The sequence below is a fragment of the Paramormyrops kingsleyae genome, chromosome 2 (assembly GCF_048594095.1).
Source record: "Paramormyrops kingsleyae isolate MSU_618 chromosome 2, PKINGS_0.4, whole genome shotgun sequence".
Classification (NCBI taxonomy): Eukaryota; Metazoa; Chordata; class Actinopteri; order Osteoglossiformes; family Mormyridae; genus Paramormyrops; species Paramormyrops kingsleyae.
The window spans coordinates 18,128,834-18,156,360 of NC_132798.1; the positions used below are offsets into that span (position 1 = coordinate 18,128,834).

At 48.0% G+C, this 27,527-nt stretch overlaps 1 protein-coding gene across 1 annotated transcript in view; it reads right to left on the reverse strand.

Annotated features, from left to right (window-relative positions):
• The window catches only part of LOC111858742 (multiple epidermal growth factor-like domains protein 9), a 76,021-nt gene extending 48,823 nt beyond the window's left edge, over positions 1-27,198 (reverse strand). The window contains exons 1-2 of the mRNA XM_023840767.2: positions 26,496-27,198; positions 406-604 (exon numbers count right to left, since the gene is read on the reverse strand). Coding sequence (XP_023696535.2) covers positions 406-604; positions 26,496-27,045 — 749 coding nt within the window. The 5' untranslated portion in view covers positions 27,046-27,198. The remainder of the gene's footprint in view (positions 1-405; positions 605-26,495) is intronic.
• Between the last annotated feature and the right edge of the window lie 329 nt (positions 27,199-27,527).

The window sequence follows — 27,527 nt, forward strand, 5'->3', positions numbered from 1 at the left end:
CTGTATTTACGCTCAGTCACATGACAGAACCTCCCCTGCGGGACCCCAGCCTGGTGTTTCTACCCAAAATAGCCCTGACGTAGCAACACGGGGGCATAAAAGGACAGAGGTACAAAGGGGGTGAACACAGGTAAAAAGGTAATGGGGGGGGTGACCAGCTGATGTCCAGCACAGCCAAGCCGCTTTATCTCAGTGACGGACGGCGGCTGAGATAAACCGACACGCGGTCGATACGGATATCAGGCATTTCCCAAGCAGACAGGCTGTCACGAAGAGCAGGAGGAAAGGCGCCCATCCATCAAGCCTCAGCTGTGTAAAAGCGGAAGCCTTTAATTAAGAGTAAGAAGGAGGCAGGAGATGTCAGCACATCCCAGGGGGTCCTGAGGGGGTGAGGGGGGAGCTCACCTGTCACAGAACAGGCTGACAGAGCCCACAGAGTCGCAGTCGCAGGGCAGGCAGCCGGTGGAGCCGTTGGTGAAGTAGCCGCCATCGCAGGCCTCGCACCGGGGGCCCACGTAGCCGACCTGACAGCGGCACTGGCCTGTGACTCCATCGCAGCCCCCGGGCTCCAGGACACCTTCTCCGCTGCAGTTACATGCAGGCCCTGTGGGCACCCAGGGGAGAAGAAACGCAGGTAAGGACCACGGCATGCGGGAGGAAGAACGCAAGGCTTCACGAGGTCTGGACCTGTCCGGCTCGGCTGTGAGCGCCCCCCAGTGGAAAGAACATGATTACAAGGGAACTGCATGTGGGAACTGGAAGGAAGAGGCACCATCTGTTATCACATTGCTTATCTGGTACAGGTTTGTACTCATATCCTTGTGGGGACCGTCCATTCACTTATATGGGCATAACCCTAATCCCAACTATGACAACCTTAACCCCTACCCAACCCTAACCTTAACTATAAGAAACCAAACAAAATACAAGATCTTTGGCATTTTCAGTTTTTGATCACATTCGCTGATTTTTATGAAACTGACTTTTCCCATGTGAGGAAAGAAAAAGTGGTCCCACAACGTCAAAATAACAGGTTTTTATCACATGGTGGGGACATTTGGTCCCCACATCATAATATATAGATAACTCACATGACCATACATACGCAAACACACAATCACGCACACACTCACTCTCATACACACATACTGTCAGGTAGAGTGGAAATTCAGGGTCTTGGGACAGGAGTTGATACTGGATATGCAGATGTACAGATGAAGAATTACACCCCCCCCCACTCCGGACCTTCGATTCTGTTTCTGTTGTGATAACAGGAAACTGTGGAGGAGGAGGAAAATATAGCTTTGCACAAAGTGACATGTTATAAGCCAAAGACCATGCCCAGAAGCAGTCATCATACAGAATCTGGATCAGTGTCTGGTCTCAATCTGGATTAGTGCCAATTCTCAATCCAGATCAGTGCCAGTTCTTAGTCTGGATCAGCGCCTGGTCTGAATCTCAATCAGCATGTGGTCTGAATCTGGATCAATGCCCATAAACCAGCTCATTAACAAAACAGTCTCAGGAACTAGTTTGAGTGAAGAGGAGAGTGGTCAAAATTGTAATCTGACACGTATCAAGGAACGCTAAATTCAAGCCTTGGAGTAAGGGGGGGGGGCATGATTTGTGGATGGGCGCTCTCAAAGGTCAGCGCCAGCCCAGGGAACAAACTCGCCATGACCCATCTGCGTATGGGGATTAGGCCTCACACAGCAGCTTCCCATCCAGAGAGATACCTCGCAAGCTAATCTGCCGCTTTGAGGAGCTGCCAGGAAGAGCAGAGTTAAATACCCAAACGGCTTTATTTAATGAAATTAGGAAGTGAAGGCTCACTCTTATTACCATGGTGACACTGGCCCATGCTGGCCCCGCCCCAGCTCAATTATGCATTGGATACACGGCTATGGGAATTGGATTGATGGACAATGATCAGGAAGCTCAGTGCAACTTCTGACGCAGCAGCACTCACTATGACTATGGGGGAGGGGGGCAATATATGTATTTTTTTATTTTATTGTTCTTATTCCCCAAAAGGTCCAACAACCTGCCAGCCCCAGAAAGTAATAATGGATATCATTACTTTTTCAGGACTTTATCCTAGATAAGACATTAAGGAAAACAAAGGAGACGGATCTAAGGAGAGACTCACAGCTCAGCTCCACTGATTCCAGTGAATATTTCAGTCAGGGGCTACAGCTGTAAACCCCCTTTGCCTCGCAACCCAATTTAATAACACAACTGGTATCCGCAGACACACACACACACATACACACACACACACACACACACACACGCTTGCATGCACACATACAGACACATGCACACACAAAAAGACACACATATCAACATATCCTTGCCAAGAGGCACATCAAACAGTAATGTGGGAAAAAAAAATCAATAGGCGAGCTTTTCATGAACAGAGCAATGGCTGATATTTCAAAACGCACTCCTGGGGTGGGGGGGGGGGGACTCAGACTGTAACAGCTGCTCCACAGCCTGATCACCTCTGCTTGCAGACTGAGACACAGAGTGAGAGCAGTACATGGACGCAGAGAGGGTGCCTGAACGGCTCATAGAAGCTCTTCCAGAAGATTCCCACATGGGTGGGGATGGCTGTTTGCAATCAAATATATTCACATTTTAGCTATTTAGCAGATTCATTTATCCAAAGTGACATACATTTTTGAAAAAGCAGGGCAGGCCAGTCCATGTAGCAAGCGAGGGGTTAAGCGCCTTACTCAGGGCACAGTAACTAAACCACGCTGCTGAGCCTGTGGTTTGGACCAGCGACCTTCCATCCACAGGCACAGTAACTAAACCACGCTGCTGAGCCTGTGGGTTGGACGAGCGACCTTCCATCCACAGGCACAGTAACTAAACCACGCTGCTGAGCCTGTGATTTGGACCAGCGACCTTCCATCCACAGGCACAGTAACTAAACCACGCTGCTGAGCCTGTGGTTTGGACCAGCGACCTTCCATCCACAGGCAAAGTAACTAAACCACGCTGCTGAGCCTGTGGTTTGGACCAGCGACCTTCCATCCACAGGCAAAGTAACTAAACCACGCTGCTGAGCCTGTGGTTTGGACCAGCGACCTTCCATCCACAGGCACAGTAACTAAACCACGCTGCTGAGCCTGTGGTTTGGACCAGCGACCTTCCATCCACAGGCACAGTAACTAAACCACGCTGCTGAGCCTGTGGTTTGGACCAGCGACCTTCCATCCACAGGCACAGTAACTAAACCACGCTGCTGAGCCTGTGGTTTGGACCAGCGACCTTCCATCCACAGGCACAGTAACTAAACCACGCTGCTGAGCCTGTGGTTTGGACCAGCGACCTTCCATCCACAGGCACAGTACCTTAACCCACTGAGCCACACACCATCCCTCATAAAAAATACCAGAACAACCCCTTGGATGTCCACCCAGAGTCCCCTGAAGCAGAAATGCAGCTAACAGACCCCCCCGCGAGACCCCAGAAGCATCGCCTCGGTCTCGCCTCACATGAGCGGCTCCCCCCCTCAACCGGTCCTCTTGAAAACCACCAGTCCACTGCGAGGCACAGAGGGCAGTCACACACGCTGCACCTTCACCACTCCCACAATAGGTGAGATTTACGTTTGTTCATAAAACTCCAAACCTGTTCTTACTTTGCCTCATGGGGGTGCTGTTCCACCCTCCTCACAAACAGGTGCAAGACAGGCCTAATAAAACTCATCTTCTTTCCAATTATCTCTCCAATGGAGGGGGCCCACAGGATGCTCCCACAGAACATGTCCCATCAGCCCCCACTCCTCGCTTCCAGAAGCACCCACTGAAATTATGAGCGGTACTAGAGTCAGAGAAACAGGACGTGGTGGATATTTTTAGCATCATATGGACAGAATTGTTTCAGTAATTGATGAGAGAGGGATGGGGAAAATAAAACAGAGGTCAGCCCATTATTGGTTTGATTAGACAACAGCCCCCCACCCCACAGAGTTACATAACTGCTGGACAGAGGCAGTTTAGAGAAACTGGGGTGCAGACAGACAGAGAGAACCAAGGAGCTTGAGAGAGAGATACAGAGAGAGACAGAGAGCTCCCCCCCCCCCCCCCACACACACACATCGTCACATGACAAAACTGCAGTGTCAGCGCATCCCAGTCCAAAGCAGATTTGTCTCTTAGAGCATCGCTGTCATTTTCCAATAGGGGTGCTTACAGAGAAGCTCTTTATCCCCCCCCATACCGATCAATAATCTTCAGAGACCTCTGACTCATCTGGTGAACTTTGTCCTTTAAATGTAAAGATCAGTCTGGCACTGTAGTGTTCATTGCTTTTAAGATAAAAAGGGCACCTCCACCTGGACAATCCAGAGCACATCACCGTCTGTAGCCCACGGTTTGCAGACTAAGTCCCAAGTAAATAACAACCTTCGAGCTCCCGAGTCATGCTGGGGTCCCTCCTGTCACATGAGAGAAAGGGGCTGACGGTGACCTTCACTGAGGCTAAACCCTTAGCAGTACAGAGAAGAACAATCCAACAATAACTGCAATACTGTGTGGAAGTTCTCTTTTCACTTACATTAGCTTGATCTCCATGAGACATGTAGGTGAAAGTGAGTTTGGGAGTGAAAGGCAGCCACCTGTAGGAGCGCCACAGGGGCCAGGCTTAAGGGCCTCGCTCAAGGGGCCACAGACATGTGACTATTCTGCTGAGACTGGGCTCAAACCAGTGACGTTCCAATCACAGGCACAGAGGCTTCGCCCACAGAGCCACAGATTGCCCCGCTTTCTTGTCCACTTCCTTATCGATCCTGCTCAACAGTCGATCGCCCAGTTCCATCCCCTAAAGGACTGACCCCAATCACCACTGGTACCAGGGCAAGGCTATGAGGCCTCACCTAGTCATGTGATTTTCATAGTGCAAAATGTACACATCATACCGCCCAGGGTGACCCAGACCTTGCGCCCTACACTCCTGGAGAACGGCCCCAGTCTTACTGTGACCCCACGTCACATAAGCCATAGAGATGCAGGATATATCGGTCAACGCATGGGTCCAGCATGTTATTGCGTGTGATTGCCATTATTAACAATTATATTCAAATCAAGTGAATATTCAAAGCACCAGAGCTAAAGACATAACTACTAAAATAATGGAGATGACTGCACTGGACAATCAGTCATTTTACATAGTGGATGAGGGATATTGTTGGCTCATTCACCACTTAAGGAGGTCTCAAAGCACCGGCCCATGTGACGGTTTTACACGGCCTGCGACACGGCCTTGATTAAATTGATCCATTATTAAATTTGGCCTGCAGATCAGTCTTTCGTTTTCCACAGAGACTAAAAACAGTGTAACGACCCTCTGCTAATCAGCGCCATCAAGCTTGAGGCAGACCATAATACATCCGTTATCAGGGATTCACCCTCACATTTGGTTCCACATCGGCACGCCACTACAGGCATTTATGGAAATCAATGGACAGATTTTTGGGTCCACGGGGAGGCCTCGAACCCATCATCCTGACACACTGATCGGCACCCAGTGTCTCGAGGCCGTAGGGCTGGGCGATATGACTGAAAACTGTATCACGATATGAGTGTTTCATATCGGTCGATATCGATAATTATTGACATTTTTTATGACCCATTTAAAATAAAGACCAGGAGAAAAATATATTACATTTAAACATTTTTATTTTAAACATGTCAACAACCATGGAAAATAAAGTGTTTTTAAAATATGTGCAGTGTTTTGTAAACATAAATAAAACTGACATCTGTAATATAAAAAAACAAACCTGATACAGTACAGTAACATTGTTTGAAATATAAAACCTGCAGAAATATGAAAAAGTAACTCTTCAAGTTATTCTTACTCTAATCATACTTGAAGTTGAACTATTCAAGTATATTTTCAGTCCAGGTTTTGTGCTAGGAAAAGACACACATGCAAACACTAACGAGGAAGACGCGATACGTAGGGAGCCGGAACCCGGAAGTGCGCCGTAAACACAGAGAGGAAACAGAGAAGGGGAAACAAAAGACACGGCAGACTCGAAACGAAACACGGGATACGCGAAAAACCGGACAACATGACACATACAAACCGAAAGGATACAGACCTATAACTTAATATTCAGAAGACGGGGGGCGAGCGGCGTTAGGGAAGGGCGAGGCGACCGTCACAGTGATTCACAAAAAACCGGCAGAACTTCCATAAAGCAGTTGTTTTGCTGTGCTACGACCATTTATGACAGCTGCGTTTCCGGTGTTCCGGGCAATTCAGTTTCCCTATGTTTCCCCTGTCGCGCGCTGATTTGTACACGGTTTCGCTGTTGTTTTCATGTCTTTTTACGAAGCTCTTGAGGTAAACAAGCCACATATTTTAAAACATCACATGTTTTTTGTTTTTACTGATAATAAATGAAAGTATTTAATTCGCTGGATAGAGATATTTCTTGATGAAAACGGTATAGTATTGCTTATAAGACTATATTATGCGTGACGAACTAGTACTGTATTCGCATGTAATAATGTACCTGAGTGATTTTCAGACATCCCACATACATATTTGCCTAAATATTAGGAGAAACATTCTTTCCTGACATTCAGGATATTTGGTTCCCCCCTGTTAAAACAGGTATACAGCAACTCTGGGCCTCGGTACTAATAACAATACAGTATTCACATGTAATAATGTACTTGAGTGATTTTCAGACATTTCACATACCTCTTTGCTTTAATATTAGGGGAAACATTATTTCCCGATAGACAGGGGAAACATAGGGAAACCGAATTGCCCGGAACACCTGTACGGATCCAAACTAGCTTCGCAACCTCTGTTTTCTTCCGACGAAGAATAAAAAATATCGAACGTTTTATCGAACACATTTTTTATTGATATCGATCACGTGTCTATCGCGATACATATCGTAATCGTTTTATCGCCCAGCCCTACGAGGCCGTCACGGGCTCGGATCAGGGCATTTAGCTGATTCATGCAAGTAGAATCGTCTAGGAATTGGCGGGGCTGGTGTGTTCCGATCATCCTTCCAAACATCCAGACAGAAGCAGGAAGGCATCGTGACTGGGTGTGTGTGTGTGTGTGTGTGTGTGTCGTCGCCCCTTTCTAAACGAATGTAATGTTCACAGACATACAGTAGTGTTCCGATTCACCATCACAGCATTTTAGCTGTCTGACGGGAGCGGCGAGTCCCAGGTGACGGCGGATTGTGGCGACCCCCCCTCGGCCTCCCTCTCTGCTGAGTCCGGTTTCTGGGCCGACGCCTGTCTTCTCAGCATGCTGCCCGCACTCAGTCAGACTCAGTCAGCATTATACTGAGCAGCAGACACATTGTTTGGCGTGGGGGGGGGGGCACACTTCAAAATAAAAAATGAAAGGAGTTTGACAAAGCTCGATTTGGCCTACTGGGCCGTCATCCTCCACAATCCACGGAACCGACCCCCCCACCTCCACAATGGGAACAGGAGCCCCATCTGGGCTCAGTCATCAATGGTGGGCGTGTGACGTCCAGAACATCGATCTCCCACTTCCGCCTCTCCGGCTGCTATCAGCACGCCGTCACCCTGCACCACCCCCCCCCCCCCCCACACACCAAACCTCCGGGGGGACAGTGGACCGCTGTTCCGCAGTCAGGTGGCATTGTGCGTCAGTGACACCCCCATCGCCCCTGCCCCCACCCCAACACCGGCGGGGCAGCTCCACGCATGGCTGGATGGGAGCGCCGAGGGCCAGAATGTCAGGCTAATGTACTGCTACACAAACAGGAGCTACTCTCTCAGGCGGAAACATTCAACGCAGATCACTTTTAAAGGGATCTGTAAACGTTGCATTACAATGGGGAGGGGGTGGGGGTGGCCCCCATCCTCCCTGCAACCCATCCCTCATTGCCTGACTGTGTGCGGAGTCGCCTGCCTGGTGGTACAGGGTGGGGATTCACGCCGGGCCAGGTTCGAGCCAGCCATAGCTGCTCCAGGTCCAACGGCACTGCAGTGTAGATAAGGCAGGAGGACCTGGGGCCTGTAGGAGGGGTTACTGTGGGAGGGGTTACTGTGGGAGGGGTTTCTATTTTCTCAGAAAGGGGTGTGACTTTTGAGGTTAACAGTGTCAACATGGAGACCATGGCTGACAACACTGCAGAGAGGTCACCTGAGTTGACACCACCAGCATGCAGTCCCGCCCTCTTCCTGGTACAATCAGGGCTGGTTTGGTGGGCTGACGCTTATGCTGCATCACATTCCCTCTCGCTCTGTCAGACGTCTCCTTTTACGAAGGCAAACACTGGCTCTCCCAGTCAGTCTGGAAACAGGAATATTTCCTGCTTTCCACTGGCTTCTACCTTTTTACTTGGGCTTCCGTGTCTCCTGAAGGGTGACCAACCCCCCCCCCACCCCCCCGGCCACCAATCAGTCTCCCCAGGAACACGCCCATGAACGAAAGTGACTCTCTTGGGCCTGCTGGGGGGGGGGGTATGGCACAATGATAATGAAGCACCCTCCTCCCGACACCACCCACAGTCTTTCTGCCCCGGAGGAGAAACACGACTCATCACCGACATCAAGGAGGCCTAAAGAATCTTCCGGGAAGAACAATCCATTCATAGGCCATTTAATATTCAACAAATACAGACATAACCGACATTACACAAGAATGTGGCCTGCCAGTTTGCAGCAATAAGTCTTCATTTGCTACAAAAGAGAAAATATAAAAACATTTATTCATCTTTCTTTTCCTCCTCCCTCACCACTCACTCGAGCAGTCTCTGAAAATGTTTATAGCTGAAACGCCATGGATATGGAGCCCTAGACACCAGGCCCAATGTCCCTGCCCTAGCACCCCCACCCCCACACAGCCAGGGCATTCGAACCCTAATGGCACCACCAGCACACTGCCCTCAAAGCGCCGCGGCGGGGGGGAGCATCACGGGAAAAGGACTGCCAACCTTCCAACATTTCGAGCACCCAAGGGAGGACTGAGCTGAAATTCCTGAGGCTCCCCCTTTGCCCACGAGAAGCCGAGGGCCTGTCACCCGCTCCCATCCGTCTGCCACAATTAGGTTTTCCATCCAGCCTAAATTAAATGCCTTCTGCCGACGGAGCCGAACTCTGCGGCTGTTCTTCAAGTTGGTCCAAATATGAGGAGATTCACGACACAAACACCGACAAATTTCTGTCTTCTGTCTACCAAGAATGTCCATCAGGACACAGGTTTCTGGGATATTCCTAGATATCAAAATCTATCATCTAACAACAGCCAGTAAGTCATCTCTTTGGTACATGATAAATCCTTCACCTGACATCTTCACAGTTACACAGGAATTCTCTTCCCCTCCCCCATCTTGCTCTCCACAGCTTGAGGGTAACAGTGCAGGGTCAGTCAGTCAGCGTGTGGCGTCCCTGCAGCTGGGGGTTAAGGGCCTCGCTCAAGGGCCCAGAGACATGCGACTGTTCTGTTCAGGCTGGGGCTCAAACTTCTAATCACAGGCACAGAGACTTCGCCCGCTGAGCCACTCAGCAACCCAAACAGCACACAGGTGGCCTCTAGCCTCGAACCCATGATGGAGGATTTGCTGGGTTCACAGCAATCGTCATGTTCTAAATACAAAACCAACAACAGAGTATGATAAACACATTCCACAGTTTTCTTTAGACTGGGGACGTGAACCTGTTCCATGGACGGCCAGTGTGGGTGCAGGTTTTTGAGATGGCCTCTCAATCAGCCAATAACAGTGGGTCCCCAGGACAACCACTGATTTCTTACTGGCTGATGGAGCAGTCATCCCAAAAACCTGCTCACACACCCTCCATGGAACAGGCTCCCCAACCCTTGCTTTAGACCAGGGCTATTCAACTCACGGTCCTCAAGGGCCGAGCCCTGCTGATTTTCCAGCCTTCCTTCACCTGTGAGCCAGGTGTGAAGCCTCTGACCAATCAGAATCAGTAATTATTAAACTAACTACCTGGGAGAACTGAAAACAAGGCCTGGATTTGGAATCGAGGGCCTGAGTTGAATAGCCCTGCTTTAGACCTTACATCAGGGGTGGGCAATCTTATCCAGAAAGGACCATGCAGGTTTTTAATACAACTCCCTAATGAGATTACTAATTAGAGGACTGATTGTCTGAATAGTCCTCACACCTGTGTTTGAACAGCTGACGTAAAGATTATCCCAAAAACCTGCACACTGATTGCACCCATTGCAGATAAGATTGGCCACCCCTGCTTTACATAATGTATCATTGAAGATGTCTCCACAGAGAGTTCCACCACTTTAAACATTGCAGTGGATGCTTTTCTCTCTCCAACTTTTAAAAAATGTTTTTAGTTGATTAGCAGCAGACCGGCTGCAAATAGTGACCTTACTTCTATCAAAGGACTGTGTGACATCACTGAAAACCACAGAATCCTTTCACACTGAACAATTACAGAACTATTTCAAATCCGCCCTTCACAGCCAAGGTTATTCATCGTCATCAATCAGCTGAGCACCTTTTTGAACATGAATGGTTATCTTGGCGAATTTTACTCTAGCTTTCGACCATTAAGCTACTGAATGACACCTTCCTGAATACTGATGCAGGTCAAAGAAGAGCCCTGCCATCATTGGACCACTGGCAGCCTTTGATGCCGTCATCTAGGGTTGGGCGATATGACCTAAAATTATTATCACGGTATTTTTCACTTTGGATGGTGATGGTATTATATCAGTATTACTTTTTCCAAGTATTGGGAGGAGTAGCATGTACTCTCCCTTTACATAGCTAAATTTTAAAAATATATTTTACATGTTCACTTTAATAGCTATTACAGTTGGGTATGGGTAGTCTTTGAAAAGATGTAAAAAGGGACATAAGTAATGTTTTCTCATATTCATTTCATAATTGTCGGAGTAACAACACAAAGTGAACGACAAGCAGTTTCAGCCAAAAACAGCACATTTTACAGTTCATTTCAAATAAAACGCAGGGTTGCTAACTTTGGTCAGCTGGCTGGAGTGAGATTTTCAACTCAGGACTGGACACAGACGCACACACATTTTCATGTATGTCACGGTTTCATTACCTTGTAAATTGTCTGCAGGGTTTGCAAACTACCCCAGTGCTTTTGATGTCGCTAATTTTAGGTTTATAATGGAATAATATAGAGTTGCCGTAAGATTTCTTGCATGAACGTGAGAGTCTGAAAGCGTGAGTGTCACGCCAGATGCGTGAGAGTCTGAAAGCGTGAGTGTCACGCCAGATGCGTGAGAGTTGGAAACCCTGAAAACATATGTTTTTCACCTGAATTGATTTGTATAAAAAATAAGATATATTTATACACTTTTTATACACTTTTATACACTTATTCATACAATATGTTTTACTTTTTAATTTGCTACTATACATATATGTATTCAGGTTATTATTGTTTAATGTGTATAATTACACAAAATTTGTTTGAAATCTGTTTTTGAACTTGTTAATGTGCTATCAGGTTGCAGCTTCAGAGTATATTTAACAGAAAACTCACACAATGCAGATAAACCGGTCACTTATACTATATAAGAACAAATAATCAGATTATAAGCTTGGAAGAAAATAAAATGCTTTATTTTTATTAATAAGCTGATGTATAATTGGGCTGTTGACTTCTCACGGTGTTAACGGTATAGTGCAGGCGCACACTCGTGCACACACACACACACACACACACACACACACAATTGGGCAACTCCAATTCACCTAAGTATGTTTTTGCAGTGTAAGGGGAAACCAGAGAACCCAGAGGAAACCCACTTTGACGCGGGGAAAACTCCACAGTCCACACAGATGGCACCAGGGTGGGAACTCAAAAGCTGGTCCCAGAAATGTGAGGTAGTATTGCAAACCATGCCACCATGCCCCCCACCCCCCCTTAGACTACATTAAATAAAGATAATACTTCTATATTCCTAAAGTAAATTGATAACTTTGATCACTTAGGTTACATTTTCACTACTAGTAACTGGCTCAGATTCCTAATTGACTTGGCAGACGGAGTACCGCAGGGATCAATTCCTGGCCCCCTCTCTTATTCAAACTTTATGTGCTCCTGCTTGGCCGAATTCCACAAGACAGCGATGTTGTCTGCCATAGTCATAATCCTCAAACTTATTTAGGTGTTTCACCTAATGACTATAGTCCTATAAATTCACCGTATTAATGCCTAGAGAAAATAAAAAACTGACAGAAACAAAACTTCCTTCAACTCAACAAAGACGATTGAGTGATTATCATTTTTGTTAAGTGAGGGGGCAGGTTTTGGTTCTGCGCATACCTTGTCTACAAGGTTGTAAAGACAATGACCTAGGTCAGAAATCTTCATGTATTTCTTAGATGGCATTTTGCATTCACCAACCATACTAAAGCTACAACCGAATCATCTGAAAAATGTAGATAAATTCAGTAGTTTCAGGTCCAAGCCAGACTCACTCATGCCTTTATTCCCAGTAAGATGGATTATTGCAAAGCGCCCCTGACTGGCCTTCATAATAACATCATTAGACAGCAGCAACTCATTCAAAATGCTGCTGCTAGAATTTTAACAAATATCATGGGAAAAAAGCCCATCTTACGTATTTTATTACAGCTATTTTAAAAACCACTGCACTGGCTCCCAGTCATTGTTACTATTGATTTTATTAGTTTACAAAGCTGCAAATACCTCAGACCCAAAATAAATCACGAATATGTTTAAGAATACAAACCTCATAGGTCTCTATGACCCCAGGAGCTGGTCAGGCCCCAGGAGCTGGTCAGACCCCAGGAGCTGGTCGGGCCCCAGGAGCTGGTCGGGCCCCAGGAGCTGGTCAGACCCCAGGAGCTGGTCAGACCCCTTATTCTCTCAGTTCTTTAATTTGATTTCAAATATGCTTGCATTTATTTTATATTCTTTTATGGCATTTAATTTTACATTTTTTACTTGAACTACTTTACTCTCCATTGCTTCATTTCTTACTTTATGTCACTGAGTGTTTTATGTAAAGCACTTTGAATCATTTCATGTATGAAAATGAGCTCTATAAATACACTTGCCTTGCATAAAACTTGCTTTTGTGAAGCTCGCCCAGAAAACTGCATCTACGTCTCAATGAAAGGGATTACATTTGCATTTAAAAGGAGAATATAAAGCCCATCTATCTAATGCTGAATGCCTACTGAACCATACTGTACATAATGACAGACACACAGAGGAGATACCCACCAGTCTAGCTATTAAAAATCAATCTTACGAATTTTTTACCCTTTGCAGGGGCCATTGTGGTTTTGCAACAGATAAACACCCCTTACCAGGTCTCCCCACCTCTGGACAGAGAATCTTTTTGGAACTCGGTCTAATTAACCTCCAATTAAGCCGCCTTTTCTCAGCTGAATGATACTCTGGGCTAATTTCCCAAGAGCGGCTTGCTGCCTGTGGAATCCATTAGCGACTCAAAGCGCCTTAAATCAAAACATTAAAAAGAGAAAGCAAGCAAGACGTTACAGCAGGAGTAATTATAGTCTTAGGGAGATTTATGACAGCTGTCCTACCCAGACAGCTAGCTAGTTAAAAGCTTCACGAGAACCAGTAACCAGGAAAGTTATGTGCAGGACATGAGGGAGCTTTGAAAATGCCTTAATCCATCTATCCTGAGTGAGTGAGTGAGTGAGTCATTCTGAAATGGATCATTTTAACATTTAAACAAAGCCAGGTGGCACTAAATGACCAGATGGGAAGATGGTGGAGAGAGGAATTCTGGACCTTGAACTGCGGCTTACTGTGAAATCTGTCAAATGTGCAGCTTTACTAACTCTGAACAGGAGAAGAGGACAGAAGCACAAGGTGGAGGCAAGTGGGGCGTGTGGGGTATCTGCCGGGGACAGATTCCATAATTCATTATTAATACAAGAGTATAGTGATACTTGGTTCATCCCCATGGGGAAATTGTGTGTTCTGCATCCCATCGTGCTCTCCATGAGACACACAGACACATACACAAATTTGGGGGTCAAAGTAAGGGTTGGCCAGGGTCTGACACCCCTTGAGCAGCTGGGGGTTAAGGGTCTTGCTGAAGAACCCAGCAGCAGAATCATCCCGCTGACCTTAGGATTTGAACCCATGACCATCCGATTGCAGGGACAGAATGCTAACGGACAATCATAATTCAACCCTGCATTCACTGACCTGGTCAGCAAGCCTAAACTGACCAAACTACAGTGGCTGATGGGACACGACCCGGTGCAGGGTTACTGACCGGGCGAGGGACTGCACACTGCCCTAGCCGTGACCGCGGGACACCCAGCAGCACCAGGCAAAGCAGGGATGAGAATTTGTGTCGGATGACTGGGGGGGCTAGCAGGGGAAATACTCCCCAGGCCGAATGTGGGACAAGTCGTAAATGGGGGGGCGGGGGGGCAAGAGGGTGACCACATTCCACAGGGCTTTGCACCAGCAAAATACACTCCTCATACCAACCTTTCTGTTCAGCAGTACTGATGTAATTTATATTCATTTATTGCAATGTACGTTTTTTTCTGTTTGAGTCCCTGGAGTAGTCAGGGGTCACATAAAGGTACATGGTGCAGAGGGGCCGTCTTCACCAGGGGCAGGTCCTGACATTGCAGCGGACAGTCCAATGTCCGGGAAGGCGTCTCAGATGGTGTCCACGGTGGTGGTGGGTTCCGGTCCCCACATGGCGGAATCAGCGCTACCTGGTGGGTTGATATTCTGCTCTTCTCTGATCTGAATCTCCTAATGAAGGCCATTAAAAAAGACACCTGACCACCCTCCGTCCGGACACCCCACCCCCCAGCAAGGTGACGCAGAACATGGTGGGCTATTGTTACACAGGTATTCACACACACACACGGCCGGTTTGGGGCAGGGTCACGCAACAACGTAACTGGACCCGCTGCCTGGCTGACAAACCCATGCCAAGAGCACACCTGCCCCAGAGCCAGGGAGTGGGGATCATTAAAACAGAAAGGGCATATGTTCAGAGCCCAGCCCCACTCCCACCCCAACCCCCCAGCATGTTCTGGAGTGCGGCCACATCCCAAAACAGCCCTCACTCAAAAGTCAGGTCATGCCCGACACCCCACAGATAAACGTGCTTGAACACAAACAGCCCTCCCACCCCAAGGGTACCCCACTAATCGGGGACTCTATTCCTGTCACACGGAGAAAGCGATCTCTCTGGAGGACGTCAGGGTGGGTGGGGGGGGGGGGGTTGACTGGTGACAGCGGTTCCGGCGTTTATGACTTCCCAGCCGGTGCGTGCGGTTTAAAGCTGACCGTCTGAATAGAATCCCGTCACTGACGGGAAGGACCGTCCTCCCTCTCAGCATGGACAGCACGCAGTTCTGTGGACCGACCCGGTCAAAGTCCACCAAGGGAACCGAGGACGGTCCAGCACAGATTAAAGCTGCAGAAATCTGTAAATCAGGTCCAAACAAACTCACACCCGGAGACCTTACACATGTTCCTCAGAAACACTAACCAGCACCTGCAATCTGGTTCCTACATGTTAGTCATTCCATTGCACAGTGAATTCATGTGCTAAACTCATGATTTACTAACTCCCCTTCCAATACAGGGACCATAATACTGCATTGGTTTTAAAAGATCAGAGCCGTAAGCTGCGTAAGTAGCTTTTGACTATTTAAAGCTGGATTTTCCCAGATGAGTGCAGGAGCGAGATGAGCAGCATTAATGTGCTCACAGCAAATTCCAAAATTACTCCCCGTACCCGAACTGGACCCCACACACAGTTTATGTGGCCACTAAAAGGAGTTATGTCTAGGTGGGAGGGTTATAAAAAAATGAGAGACTTCTTTAACTACCTGCCTTTAAGTCTGCAGTACAGTATTTAGATTCTCTCACACTTTAAAAAAGCTACAGCTTTGGGGAGGTCTGGGGGGTATTAGCAAACCAGCCAATCAGATTGCTGCGGAATCTTCTGGAAGGAGTCCAAGCCTGAGGCCAGGGAGAATGCAGGCTGCACTTTCAAACCATGGTAACGCAACGCCAAATCCAACCAGAGTGCTGTATCGCAGAGGTGGGAGTCCCACAAAGCCACAGTGGGGGGAAAGAATCAAGAAATATATGGCAACTAAATACTGGAGACAGTAAAAGGTTCCACACGAGCCCAAGGCCGCTGGGAAGCAAAACAGCGCTTCCTGTACAGGCGATTACCGTCTGGTAACACGCTCCCACTGCCTTAGACCTGGGTGGCATACCACCCTAAAGCACAGGGTGACTGGCGGCTCAGCGTGGGAGTGGAAATCCAGCCAGGCCAGGCTTCGCGAAGAGCAGGACGGGGAGATGAGGAGACAGGGAAGGGAGCGAGAGTGTGAGCGACGCACGACTGTGGCCATGAGGCCAGAAGATGCTGATCGCCAGGGGAGGGCAGGTCTTTTACCCTTGAAGGGGGGACAGAGGTCAGATCTGAATTACCCACCATGGGTAGCTTGTCAGGTACAGCAGCTCATGAACACAGTCAGACTGCCCCCCCAAAGAAAGAATCACACGGCCGCATCTTAGCCCATACTGCGCGCCGACATGGTGCAGTTCCTGTGTGACTCTGCCCCAGAACGACAGACATGCCTGATCGAAGGGACTTTGTACACAGGGACTCCAGCGTCCCAGAAACAGCCACGATGTCAGGATCTTCACACACTATAGTGTCCAGCGTTTACTGAGGAAAACCATCCAGTCAGGGGACCTTCTGAGGGTGAAAACACCTTAATAAGCTGATAGGAGGCCACACGAGGAATAGCAGCCCATAAGTGCAGCTTGCCAGCACTCAAAGTGCCTCTGGACCAGCTGGGTGTACCTAACACACAACAGTGGTAACTTCATATCAAGGCAGGAAAACACAAGGCAGAATGGAGGGGTAGTCTATTTTCATATCTCACGTTAAAATGCTAAATTCATCAAAATAACTCCGCTAACCCATCACCTCCATTAACCTTCTCTCACTAATTTCCCCTCCCAATCTTTGGCTCCTTGCCAGTGTTGTTAACATGAACACCAAAGCCCAAGAGTGTTATACCCAACATGGAATGCGCACATGTGGCATTCACTAGGGCAACGAGACGGGTGGGTCCTGTTTAACAAATACTGCAGAGAAACAGGGGCAATCCCAAGATGAACCCCCCCCCCCCCCGCCCAAACCTTGAGAAGAGACACGCGACAAAATGTAAGTACATCACTGAAGTACATCAGCATTCAGAAAAGCCACCTGCTTATGTATATTAACACATATCTCAAATTTTACATTAAATGTGAAAAAAGATGTTATGAATCAAAACCGTTCAAGCATAGATGAATGGACTGAATACCCCAAATGGGGGTTTTACCCCAGGGCACGACAGTAGAGATATTTAATCTAATGTTTCATTTTTGCTGGGATATACTGCCATTCGTGGAATATAATATACTCTCTTGAAATATTTAGTGAGTCATAGCATAAGACCACATTTTTGGATTTGCCATTTCCAGCTTTAATTTATTAAGATGTTGAGTCACTGCTGGCTTATTCTTAATAACTTTATCAAAATAGCTTTTTTTTTGTTAGCAAACTATTTAAAGAAAATGGAATGAAGCTTAGGCTCATTGTCATGGTCTGAATTTTCACACCAAGCGGGCCATTTTCAGACCAGTGCTGCACCGTGGAGGATACTGGATACTGTGGATCTGTGAAGTGCCTCTTGTAGATTGTGCTGACAAAGTGAATCCGTGATTTTTAAGGACAATGAAGATATTAAGCTGAGCCAATGAAAGACATCAGTCCTTAATGAATGAATTTGTAGCTATTCTCTGTGTGTGCAAACATGCATGGTGGAGCGCAGCATTTCAGTGGTCAAGAGTTTCAGCTCGTCCGGTTACGGGCCAGTCTGGAGCAGGCTGGCAGCGTCAGTGCGCGGCTGACAGCCCCTCCCACCGCGGTCACCCAGGGGGAACACGGGACTCGTGTGTTCTCCTTAAGCAGCTTTCTGTGTCTGAGTGCATAGCAGGTGTCAAATTCACTTTGGATCTGATGTTGGGGGACACACTGTGCCAGGAACAGTGACCAACAAATTATAACAGCAGCAGAAGTGGTCTGGAACTCTTATTGTTGTCTCCAATTAGTTTAAGTACTTAAAAATGAAGGCACGGATAGCACTTGGCATTCCTGCAAGAGAGTGGATCCTTTTCATGGTGCAACCGCCCCCCCACCCCCCCATGTTTTCTGCCTACCCAAAGCCAGCTGCATTTTCCCATTTCATATATCCCTACAATCACATTCCCAGCCATTTCACCCCACAAAGCACATCACCCCCCCCCCCCATTTCTTGATAGTCACCAGGTGCAGCTCGTTCCATGCGGAAGTTGAAGAGGTAACAAAACGTCTATTTTTAGAAGGACTCTGGTTTCAATAACGCACCCAGGAAAAATGCCTCCATTTGTGATGCATTTTTGGCTGGTAGTTTCCTCATTGGAAGGATGATGGCTCTTGTATGACGTTTAATTACCTGACATTTTACTTATCTATTTAGCAAACACTCATCCAAAGTAATGTACATTTGAGAAGGCTGGGTGAGACAGTGTGCACAGTGACTGCGGGGTAAGGGCCTTGCTCCCGGGCCTGAGGGTGACATCACTCTGCCGACCCTGGGATTTGAACCAGCGACCTTGTAATCACAGGCACAGGGTCCTAACCTGCTGAGCTGGACACCACCCACCGTAATCACCCCACGTCTGTGGAAATCCAGGGCTGCAGGTGAAAGGGTCACAGCTTCCGGGGGGGTCCTGGGAGTCAGACCCCCCCCCCAACACCTGGCAGTTCACCAAGACTATGCAGTCACCGCAGCATGGGGGTGCAGTCTCCACCATGGCCTGGTGGGTGGGGGCCGAAGTCAGCTCCTCAAGAGCGACTGAAAGGCTTCTCCATGAGACAGAGAGGCCTCTGTAGACAATGGACAAGGGACACGTGTCTCTCAGGACGCCGGGCCCCACGGGATCGGGCTCCTGCTCGTGAAGCTGCCTCTGAGAAGCCTACGGGAAGGTCCTCTTTGTTTCATGGGACAAGAGGCCACTTCATGGAGGCGTCAGATCCAAAGCATGTCACTCATGCCCCCGTGAGGGTCAGGCCAGGTGCCTGGTCTAGTCTGGTACTCGGTTTCCACTCCAGAACCTCTCAGATCTTGGTCCAAGCCCTCCCCTTCCTGGCAGCACTGAGCCATGCTGACCCCGACCAGAGAGGGTTTGGCATGATGATCAGGCAAGACAGAGTGTGGTGGGGCTCGATCTGCTGGGGGTGAAGGGGTGTTAGGAATGCAGCAGTCCTGGAAGGTTCCCCCAGAAGGGGAGTCATGACCCCCCCCCCACCACCACCACCACCTCTCCAATGCTCTGCACAGCACTGTGCAGACCTGCAGTTAGACAGCAGTTCGAGGCAGCGAGCGAGATAAGCATCACGATTCCAAAGCACAGTACAGGGAGGATGAAGGCGGAGCTCAGACCGAAAGAGCAAATAACAATAATAATAGTTCAAAATAAATCAGTTGCTAAGCGATCTAAAACAAAACTCGAACCCCCCCCCCCGAACAGGCTCTTGCTATCGCACGGATCCCGGTGGAAGGAGCCGATTTGTGTCACGGGCTCAATGGACCCCCGAGACAGCAGTAACTATAACACCAGAAGTCAACTCATAAATCAGTGGAGGGGCGGAGCTCAGAGACAGGCGGGGGAACCCTTGTGAGGCCTTGGCTGACATTATTATGGTTATTTACTGCAGGTCCCTGCCCCCGAGGCCACAGCAGCCCAGTGCGATAATACAGGAAGTTATTCAATGAGCACAGGAAGCAGTGTCACCAGCCGCCTGTCGAAACTGACACCGCACCCCAGTGTTCATCCTGCTTAACTGAGAGCCTGGGGTAACAAAGTGATTATAAAGGGAGGGGGATCTCTCACAGGGTTGGTTAAATGGCCGTTTTAATTAAGCGACATCACAGAAGAGAAGTGATTGTCAAACTGTTAAGTGATGCACGAGGAATCAGTGAATACAGAGAGATTAAAATGACATCTCAAAATAACCAATAAGACTGCAAGTTCTAGTCAGGTATTTAATAAGCGTCCAATGAAATAGGAAAATTCAAAGCAAAGTTTACTCACTTTTAACTTCCAAATAAAGTGCTTAAAACCATTTAGGAGGATTATTAGGTTAAGCTTACCTTCAACAATCATTTTAATTGGTCTTTAATTGTGGCCTGGAGCTACTGGGCAAGTTTAAAAAAAACCCATCTGATAGCCAACAGGAGGCCGCTGGGGTCAAAGGTTAGACACAGAACAATAACGTAGCCGAGTGAGCAAAACACTGAACACACTTTGTAGGACTGACCTCAAAACCTCTTGCACTCATTTTTGTAAAAACAGCAAGCATCTTTTTAAGGATGCAGGAAGCTTAGGAGCAGCTAATAAATGTTTTGAATTATGTCCTGCGGGCAAATGTTTGAAGAGGAAATCCATACAAATGGAAGCAGGCCACCTTCATGGAGAGTTCAGGGGAAAAGCAAACCGACAAAGAAAACTCCGGAACAGGACAGTAACGTGAGAAGGTGAGAACCGCACTTTGCAGGCTGAGATTTTAAATATATCTCCACGAAAGTGCCAAGCGAGCATTTACAAAAATGCATTAGTGCAGCTCTACCCCCAGCACTCTGTGCGTGCGTGCGTGTGTGTGTGTGTGTGTGCGTGTGTGTATAAGTGTGTTTGTGCGTGTGAGTGTCCTGTGGTGGACTGGAATCCCATCCAGACTGCCCAGTATACTATACTGCCTGAGAGGTGCTTTAGCCCCCTCCACACACACACACACACACACACACACACACACACACAGGACAAATCCAGAAGCCTCGGCCAAAGGGGAGGTTTCACTTTCTGTGTTCTCCCCCAATGGAAGTTTCAAAGGAACACGGGGGGGGGGGCAAGCTCAGGGGGGCCTGACAGCACCACGTTCCACGCCATCTCTCCAGAGGCGTCTCAAGGGAGCAGCATTTACGAACGGCCCCCTGGGGACTTCGAAATATGTCAGAGCGGACGAGCAGGAGAGGGGTCATTATCGACCGCTGAGAGCAAAGCCCAATCAGGAGGGAAAAGTGAAGGGGTAAACAAACCGAGAAGATAAAGGGTTTAAAGGAGCCTTCTCATGCTGCCCCAGAACACAATACATCCTTACGAAGAGCAGCCAAAACACTGACTGTTTTTCTGAAAAACCTTGTCGATTAAAAGACACTTAAACCTGGACACGTTCACTTATTCTGGGGAAAGTATTAATGTACGTTTGGTCAAAGCCCAAGCAGAGATGAAGCGATGAAAGGGAGGGGCTCATTAAGAAAGCATCAATGCGTCGCTCAGTGGGGCAGCACAGGAGGGATGGGCCAGCCGCTACCCAGGGCCTCGCCTTCTTACATGGTGAAAATGGCCCAAATAACCAGGCCCCTGAGGGCCAGTGTCTTCAGGGTCCTGCCTCCCCTTCCCCCCCACCCCCGAAAATGTAACAATTCCATGACCCACCCTGCATATCCCTGTTTACAAGACCAAACCCAGCTAAACCCCAAACCTCATATTGCATCCAAAAAAAGGTCATCAAACTAACAAGAAAACTGACCAATTCTGAGGACTACCCCCCCCCCCTTTGAGTAAACAAAACAAATTAAAGTCATCATTCTCTCTGGTTATCACGCTCCCGATGGTAATGCACCAAAACAAAAACCTTCATCTCACAGCACCTCCTGATTGCAGCGGATCTGCTAGTACCTGGGTATTGAGTCAAAATGGAAATAATATTGGTGGAAATAATGCAGAGCTCTGCATGCTCGAAATGAAGAAAAGTACAGTGGGAAACCCTACAGAGGTAAAAAGACGAAACCAAACACAGAAATGAAAATTACAAAATCAACAAAGATCCACACGGCTCTGTTCAGGGAACCTCGCAAATCTCGGTCACCAATTGCCGGCTTTTTTAAGAGCTCAAATTCAAATAGCAGCTCCCACAGGCAGATCCTACAAAGTTTGACGGCTCTTTCATTTATTTTTATATAATAGTGACATCATTACAGTTGTTGTCGAGTGACAAAAAGCAGTTTACCTGCAAAACTGTGCAGGTCGTGGCTGAAACCAGCACCACATCAGCCATACAAACCCCACTGCAGACTTCTCTCAACGCCTCAGGGTAACCGAGCTCCCTGGTGTATAATTAATGAAATCTCTCCTAATCCTAACCTCCCCCCTGTACAACAGCAGGCTGGGGCACCAGGCAACCCGTACAGTGGCCAAAAGCAGCCCATGGTGCTGCACCACAGAAGGAACAAGCGCCCGTGTCCCTGTATGAGACACTGTGGTATTTAAAGAGCGTCTGCCTTCCTGGCAGCCTGAAACTGTCATAACAGAGTGGTGGAAATAATGCAGAGCTCTGCATGCTCGAAATGAAGAAAAGTACAGTGGGAAAGTATTTTAAAGGTCAGCTCGGAATTCCCAGCTTCCGTACCAGCGAAGCCTATCAGCTGCACCCTGGCTTTTGCACCCTGATATGTCATTCTGTCATTCACACTGCTCTGTAAGCCAATTTGATTAAATTATTCCATTCCTGTCTCACAACTAAATATCCGTTCATCGATCTTTCATGTTGCTTATTCAGAATAAGGGTGCAGTGAGCCGGGGAAAGGTTCCCTTGGATATATCAAGCCAAAATCAAGCCCAGTGCCATAAATAACCAGGAAAACCTGGCTGGGAGAGACACATTATTCACGTGTGACACAACTAAGGGGTAAACCGGATGGATGCCGAGAAGGCTGGCAGGCCACATGCAGAGGAACAGTTCCTCTGAGTGAGTAAATTAAAAGTCCAAGTTACACAATAGTCTGGGGCTCCCGAAGTTTGAGGGCCCCCTGTTGGCCACAAACAGCCATTACACTAGCAGGGGCCCCAGAAAGAACAAACCTGTCCCTGCAGGACAGCCCTGGCTTTTGAGGCGTGAGCCCCTTCTACATCAATACGCCCTAATGTGAACGCATCACGGTTGCCCCCCAAGGACCCCCCAGAGGGGGTGCGGGGGGGTCAGGAGGGGGTCTTCACAGCTGAAACACAATGACTCAATGAGCCGCCTACGAACCGGAATCTGCGCCGAGAACGAACCCGTGCAGAATGGCTGGCTTAGCCACCCGCAAGGGAGTGAGAGTTAACTGATATGCGCGTGACTATTTCAGGTGGCCGGCGAGGCACCAGTTTTACACGGAAGATCGACGGCAGAATCCAGGTCAAGTGTAAACAAAGCGCACACCTCCCTGCGCCAAGGCAAAATTGTTAACAAGCTATTTGTGGAAACAGACTGCATCAGAAATGTCTTTCACGGCAATAATACAGACGCAAAGTCCACAAACGGACATGCAGAACTAGTCAAGACGAACGCTGTCCTGGATCTCACACTGCGCATGAATTACTGACCTAGACCTGGGGGCCACGGGCTCCTCAAGCAAGGAACAAATATGAAAATGCATAAATCCAGCATTCAGACGCAGCTGTAAATGAAGGAGAATCAAATCCCCCCCCCCTCCCCCCCAGACCCAGATGTGCAAGAGAGACCCTGGTCATATGGCAGTTCAGATCTGAGGAAGCAGTCATCTAAGGGAGACCCACTCCATAAGGGGGGTGAATAGACACCCACCACTCAAGTGTGGCTCCCTACTTCAAGTTAATCACAGGTTATACCCTGTAGGTGACTGCATTACAAATAAGATGAAGCGAAATCATGCATCTGGAATAAGCAAGAGCGGCACACAGCAAAGAGAATTCCTCAGGTTCACTGCATGCATTTTGATTGTATCAATCGCGACGTTTGGTATTTCTGTCCAAGAAGGCGAGCACCGTCAGCGCAGCAGTACAGCGTAGGTGCTGCTTTTAGAGGAGGGGTCCGTCTACCGAAACACGACCTGCTGTCAAAAGGCATTTCAACTAACAGGATGTACGATAAGAAAGAAAAGTTAAATGAATATACAGAGAGAGAAAGAGAGAGAGAGAAACTCAGAGTGAGAGAGAGAGAGAGAGAGAGATAGAAAGAGAGAGACTAAGAGAAAGAGTCACCACAACCGACCTGCTGAACCAGGAAGAAGAAAGACAGGTCTACCAGCAGATAAGCCCTGTGTTATCACATAGCAGAAATGAAGACTCATGTGAACTTCCATCTACACTCCACCAAATTCTCTATTACAAGGAGGACTTACAAATATCCAGACATCTGAAAGATGGGACTAGGGACACTGCCAACCTGGCAGCCCAACTGGAGCAGACAGAGAAGCCTTACATAACCAGTCATTAAATATGTACGCACACCGGCCCTATTAATATTCATGCTGTAATTATTCTTTCACATTCACATTCAATGTGTATTCATTCTCCATAGCCACTCAGGCTAAGAAGCATAGCCCAGAGCCAGAAGCCTATCCTAGGAAGCAGGGGGACACCCTGAGCGCGGTGCCAGTCCACGGGAGGACACACGCCTACTCAAACACAGAAAACTCCACTCACACAGAGCCCAGGATCAAAGCCACGGTACTGGACGCAAAGCCACAAGGCTGCCCACTGAGCCTCCGTGCTGCCCTAACAGCAAAAGCTTGTTTGTGAAACTGATTTATGTTTATTGTTTTGGTCGAACTCATTGCCTTGCTTTGGCAATAACTCAAATACTGCTACCGCTGTTAAGTGACTTCCGAGCAGAGGGACTGACAGACAGACGGACGGACAAAATAAGCAAACAAGTCATCCGAAAAGATGTTAAAGTGGTTTGTAAAGTCTGGGAGCCCTAACCGCAACGCTGTTTTTGCAGATAGAATGCACACTGTATAATCGGGGCTTACTTAACGAGACCAGCAAAGAGCCGGAGCGGTCGGTGGATCGGCGCTGCCAGGCATGGCATTGAGTGCAACAGAGCACCGGCGATCTCTCCTCAACCTTCGCCAAGTACATTATTCAATGTTACACTTAGTTCCCTTTTTTCATTGTGGAAGAAAACAAACTGACAAGTAAACAGTGATGGGGGACCACCTCATCATTATATAACTATAGGCAGCAGAAGTTCATTTACTGACAAGACCGCAAAGTGCCCAGATCAAAACTCTGGCCGGTAGCCAAACATCACCGCGTTTGTTATACAAACTTGACTGCCAGCTTTGTAAATATTACCCTGCCCTTAAACACTCTGAATACTACAAGTCTCAATATAAAACTTGATAAATACTGACTGTTTGACCTCAGCCCTGGTTACTTTTTTTTTTTTACAATGTTGTACCAGAAGACTAAGATACCAAATAAAAGCTGTATAGAGGAGCAGAGCCCCAGCCACCCTGATGCACCTGGTACCTGAATAAGGGCGCCGTTAGGTCCGATCACTCGGGACTCTAAGTATTTTAAGCCTAGCCTCAAGTATTCTAGCCCTATGCCTATCTTCCTTCAAAAAAAAAAGACGTCAAGCCCCAGGTAAACTTGACTTAGCCGCTGATCCTTTCAATAGCCAGAAACTCCTCTGACCTGAACCCACACAAGTTCAACCCTCAGCAAGGACCAGCTCCATCTGACAGCCACCCATGAATGCATGGAGAGCCATTTTCCGTGAGGACTGCCATACCCATCCGTATGCTGTAAAAGCAATCGATCGCTAGGGATTACTTGCGGGGGGGGGGGGGGGGGGGTTACAGAAATGAGCATCACAGGTGCTGCTTAGCGCGGTAAGCGAATAATCCTGGCCAGGGGCGGATTAACGCACAGGCTAGATATGGCTTAAGCCTAGGGGCCCCACGTGTGACAGCCTGCAAGGGGGTCCCCATTGGCGCGGAGGGGGGTGGGGTTGGGGGCCCCACAGACTACTGTAGCCTAGGGGCCTCTGTACACCTTAATCCGCCCCTGATCCTGGCACAATGTTCCGGCGACTAATATTATCAGAAGCCTAGGGAGCATGTGAGGACGTATACATGCTTGCGGGAGATTACAGGAACACGTGTTTCCCAAATAAATTAATTTGACAAGAAGACAATGGCTAAGAACTGGGGTATTAAATCCCTCGCTCGTCAGAATGTCAGAATAACGAGAATTTTTCTGAAACTTAATTTCACTTAATTTTCTGAACTTATTCGCATTTCCGCGAGATCTAGTCGACCGCGTCGCGGTGTTAGTTAACCAAGGTCAAACACGCAAGTAACTCAGCCTGTCTGTAGCCTATGCTGTTCATGAAAACAAAAAGTGAAAGGCAGACGCAAACTTAACGCAAAACTTCTCTTTACGTCATAATTACAATACAAGCAATTTCTGGGAAGACGGAAAGAATCTGTATGACGGGAAGAGATAATTAAATAAATTACATAATACGAAGTGACTTCAGAGTGTGCTTGGTTTTGTTAACAAGACATATCGGGTTCTGCCTTCTTCGGGTTTGAAACTCTCCCTCACCTTGTCTGTCAGTCATGGGGGTAAGTTGGGGGTCGTCGCTCTCCTGAACCCATGCTTTGGTGGTCTTTTCGGGGACCAGCGACACTGTGTCCCTCGGTGTCGTATGGGCAGTAGTTAAGATCTTAGGGGACGCCGCTGCAGTGAGTGATGGTACGGGAACGGCTTCGCCCGTATGTTTTATCGCAGTTTGTGTAGCGTTTCTAGCTTCAGCGGCAGGTTTAGTGCCCGATGGGGTTACAGTGACGGTGCTTCGTGCAGTGGTAAGAGCATGCCGCACTCTATTTCCAAAAGTCCCAGTGGAAACGGTGGTTGGAGCCGGTGTCAGCGCAAAAAAAGTGGCCGCTCCGATCCTGTCCTCCGGGAGGTGGTTGGGCATAGTGGTGGAGTTGGTTGGTCTCACGGTGGACCCGGGGAATGAAACGGACCCCTTTCCAACAGACGGCACATCGCTTCTGCTGACGCGCGGTGCAGCCTCGTATAACCCAATGCATACAATTAAAATGAAATACAAACTCGGCTTCACGAACATAATTAGGAATGTGCACTTCATGGTATTCCTAACTCTCCATGCAGTTGCCGGAAAATGCCACCTTCTTATAGTTCTTGCCGATCTCCAGCTTCTCCCACTCAGCTCCTGATAAGGACAACTTGTTTTTCAAGTAGGACGTCCGCCCCGGCAGCGCGCGCCACCCGCTCTAACGGTTACTCCTACGCCGAATGACAGGCTCACTACTCTACTATGCTCCCACAGGAGCCCCGCCCCCTCACGTGCTCAGCCGATAATGGACACTCAGATGGACCAATGAAAATTGCGAGGGGCGTGGTCGACAGTATCAATGGCTTGAAGGGCGGAGTCCTGTTCACTTCCATCTCCGCGAAGAGCCTTCGGCCAGTTGCATAAATACAGAAACATTCCTAACCAGGAACTGGAGTGACGTGTGCTAAATATACCAACCTGTTTAGAATCAGCGATATCTGGAAAACTTACACAAGAACAGTGCGAATTGGTAGATTCCTGTCAATCAAGGTCAT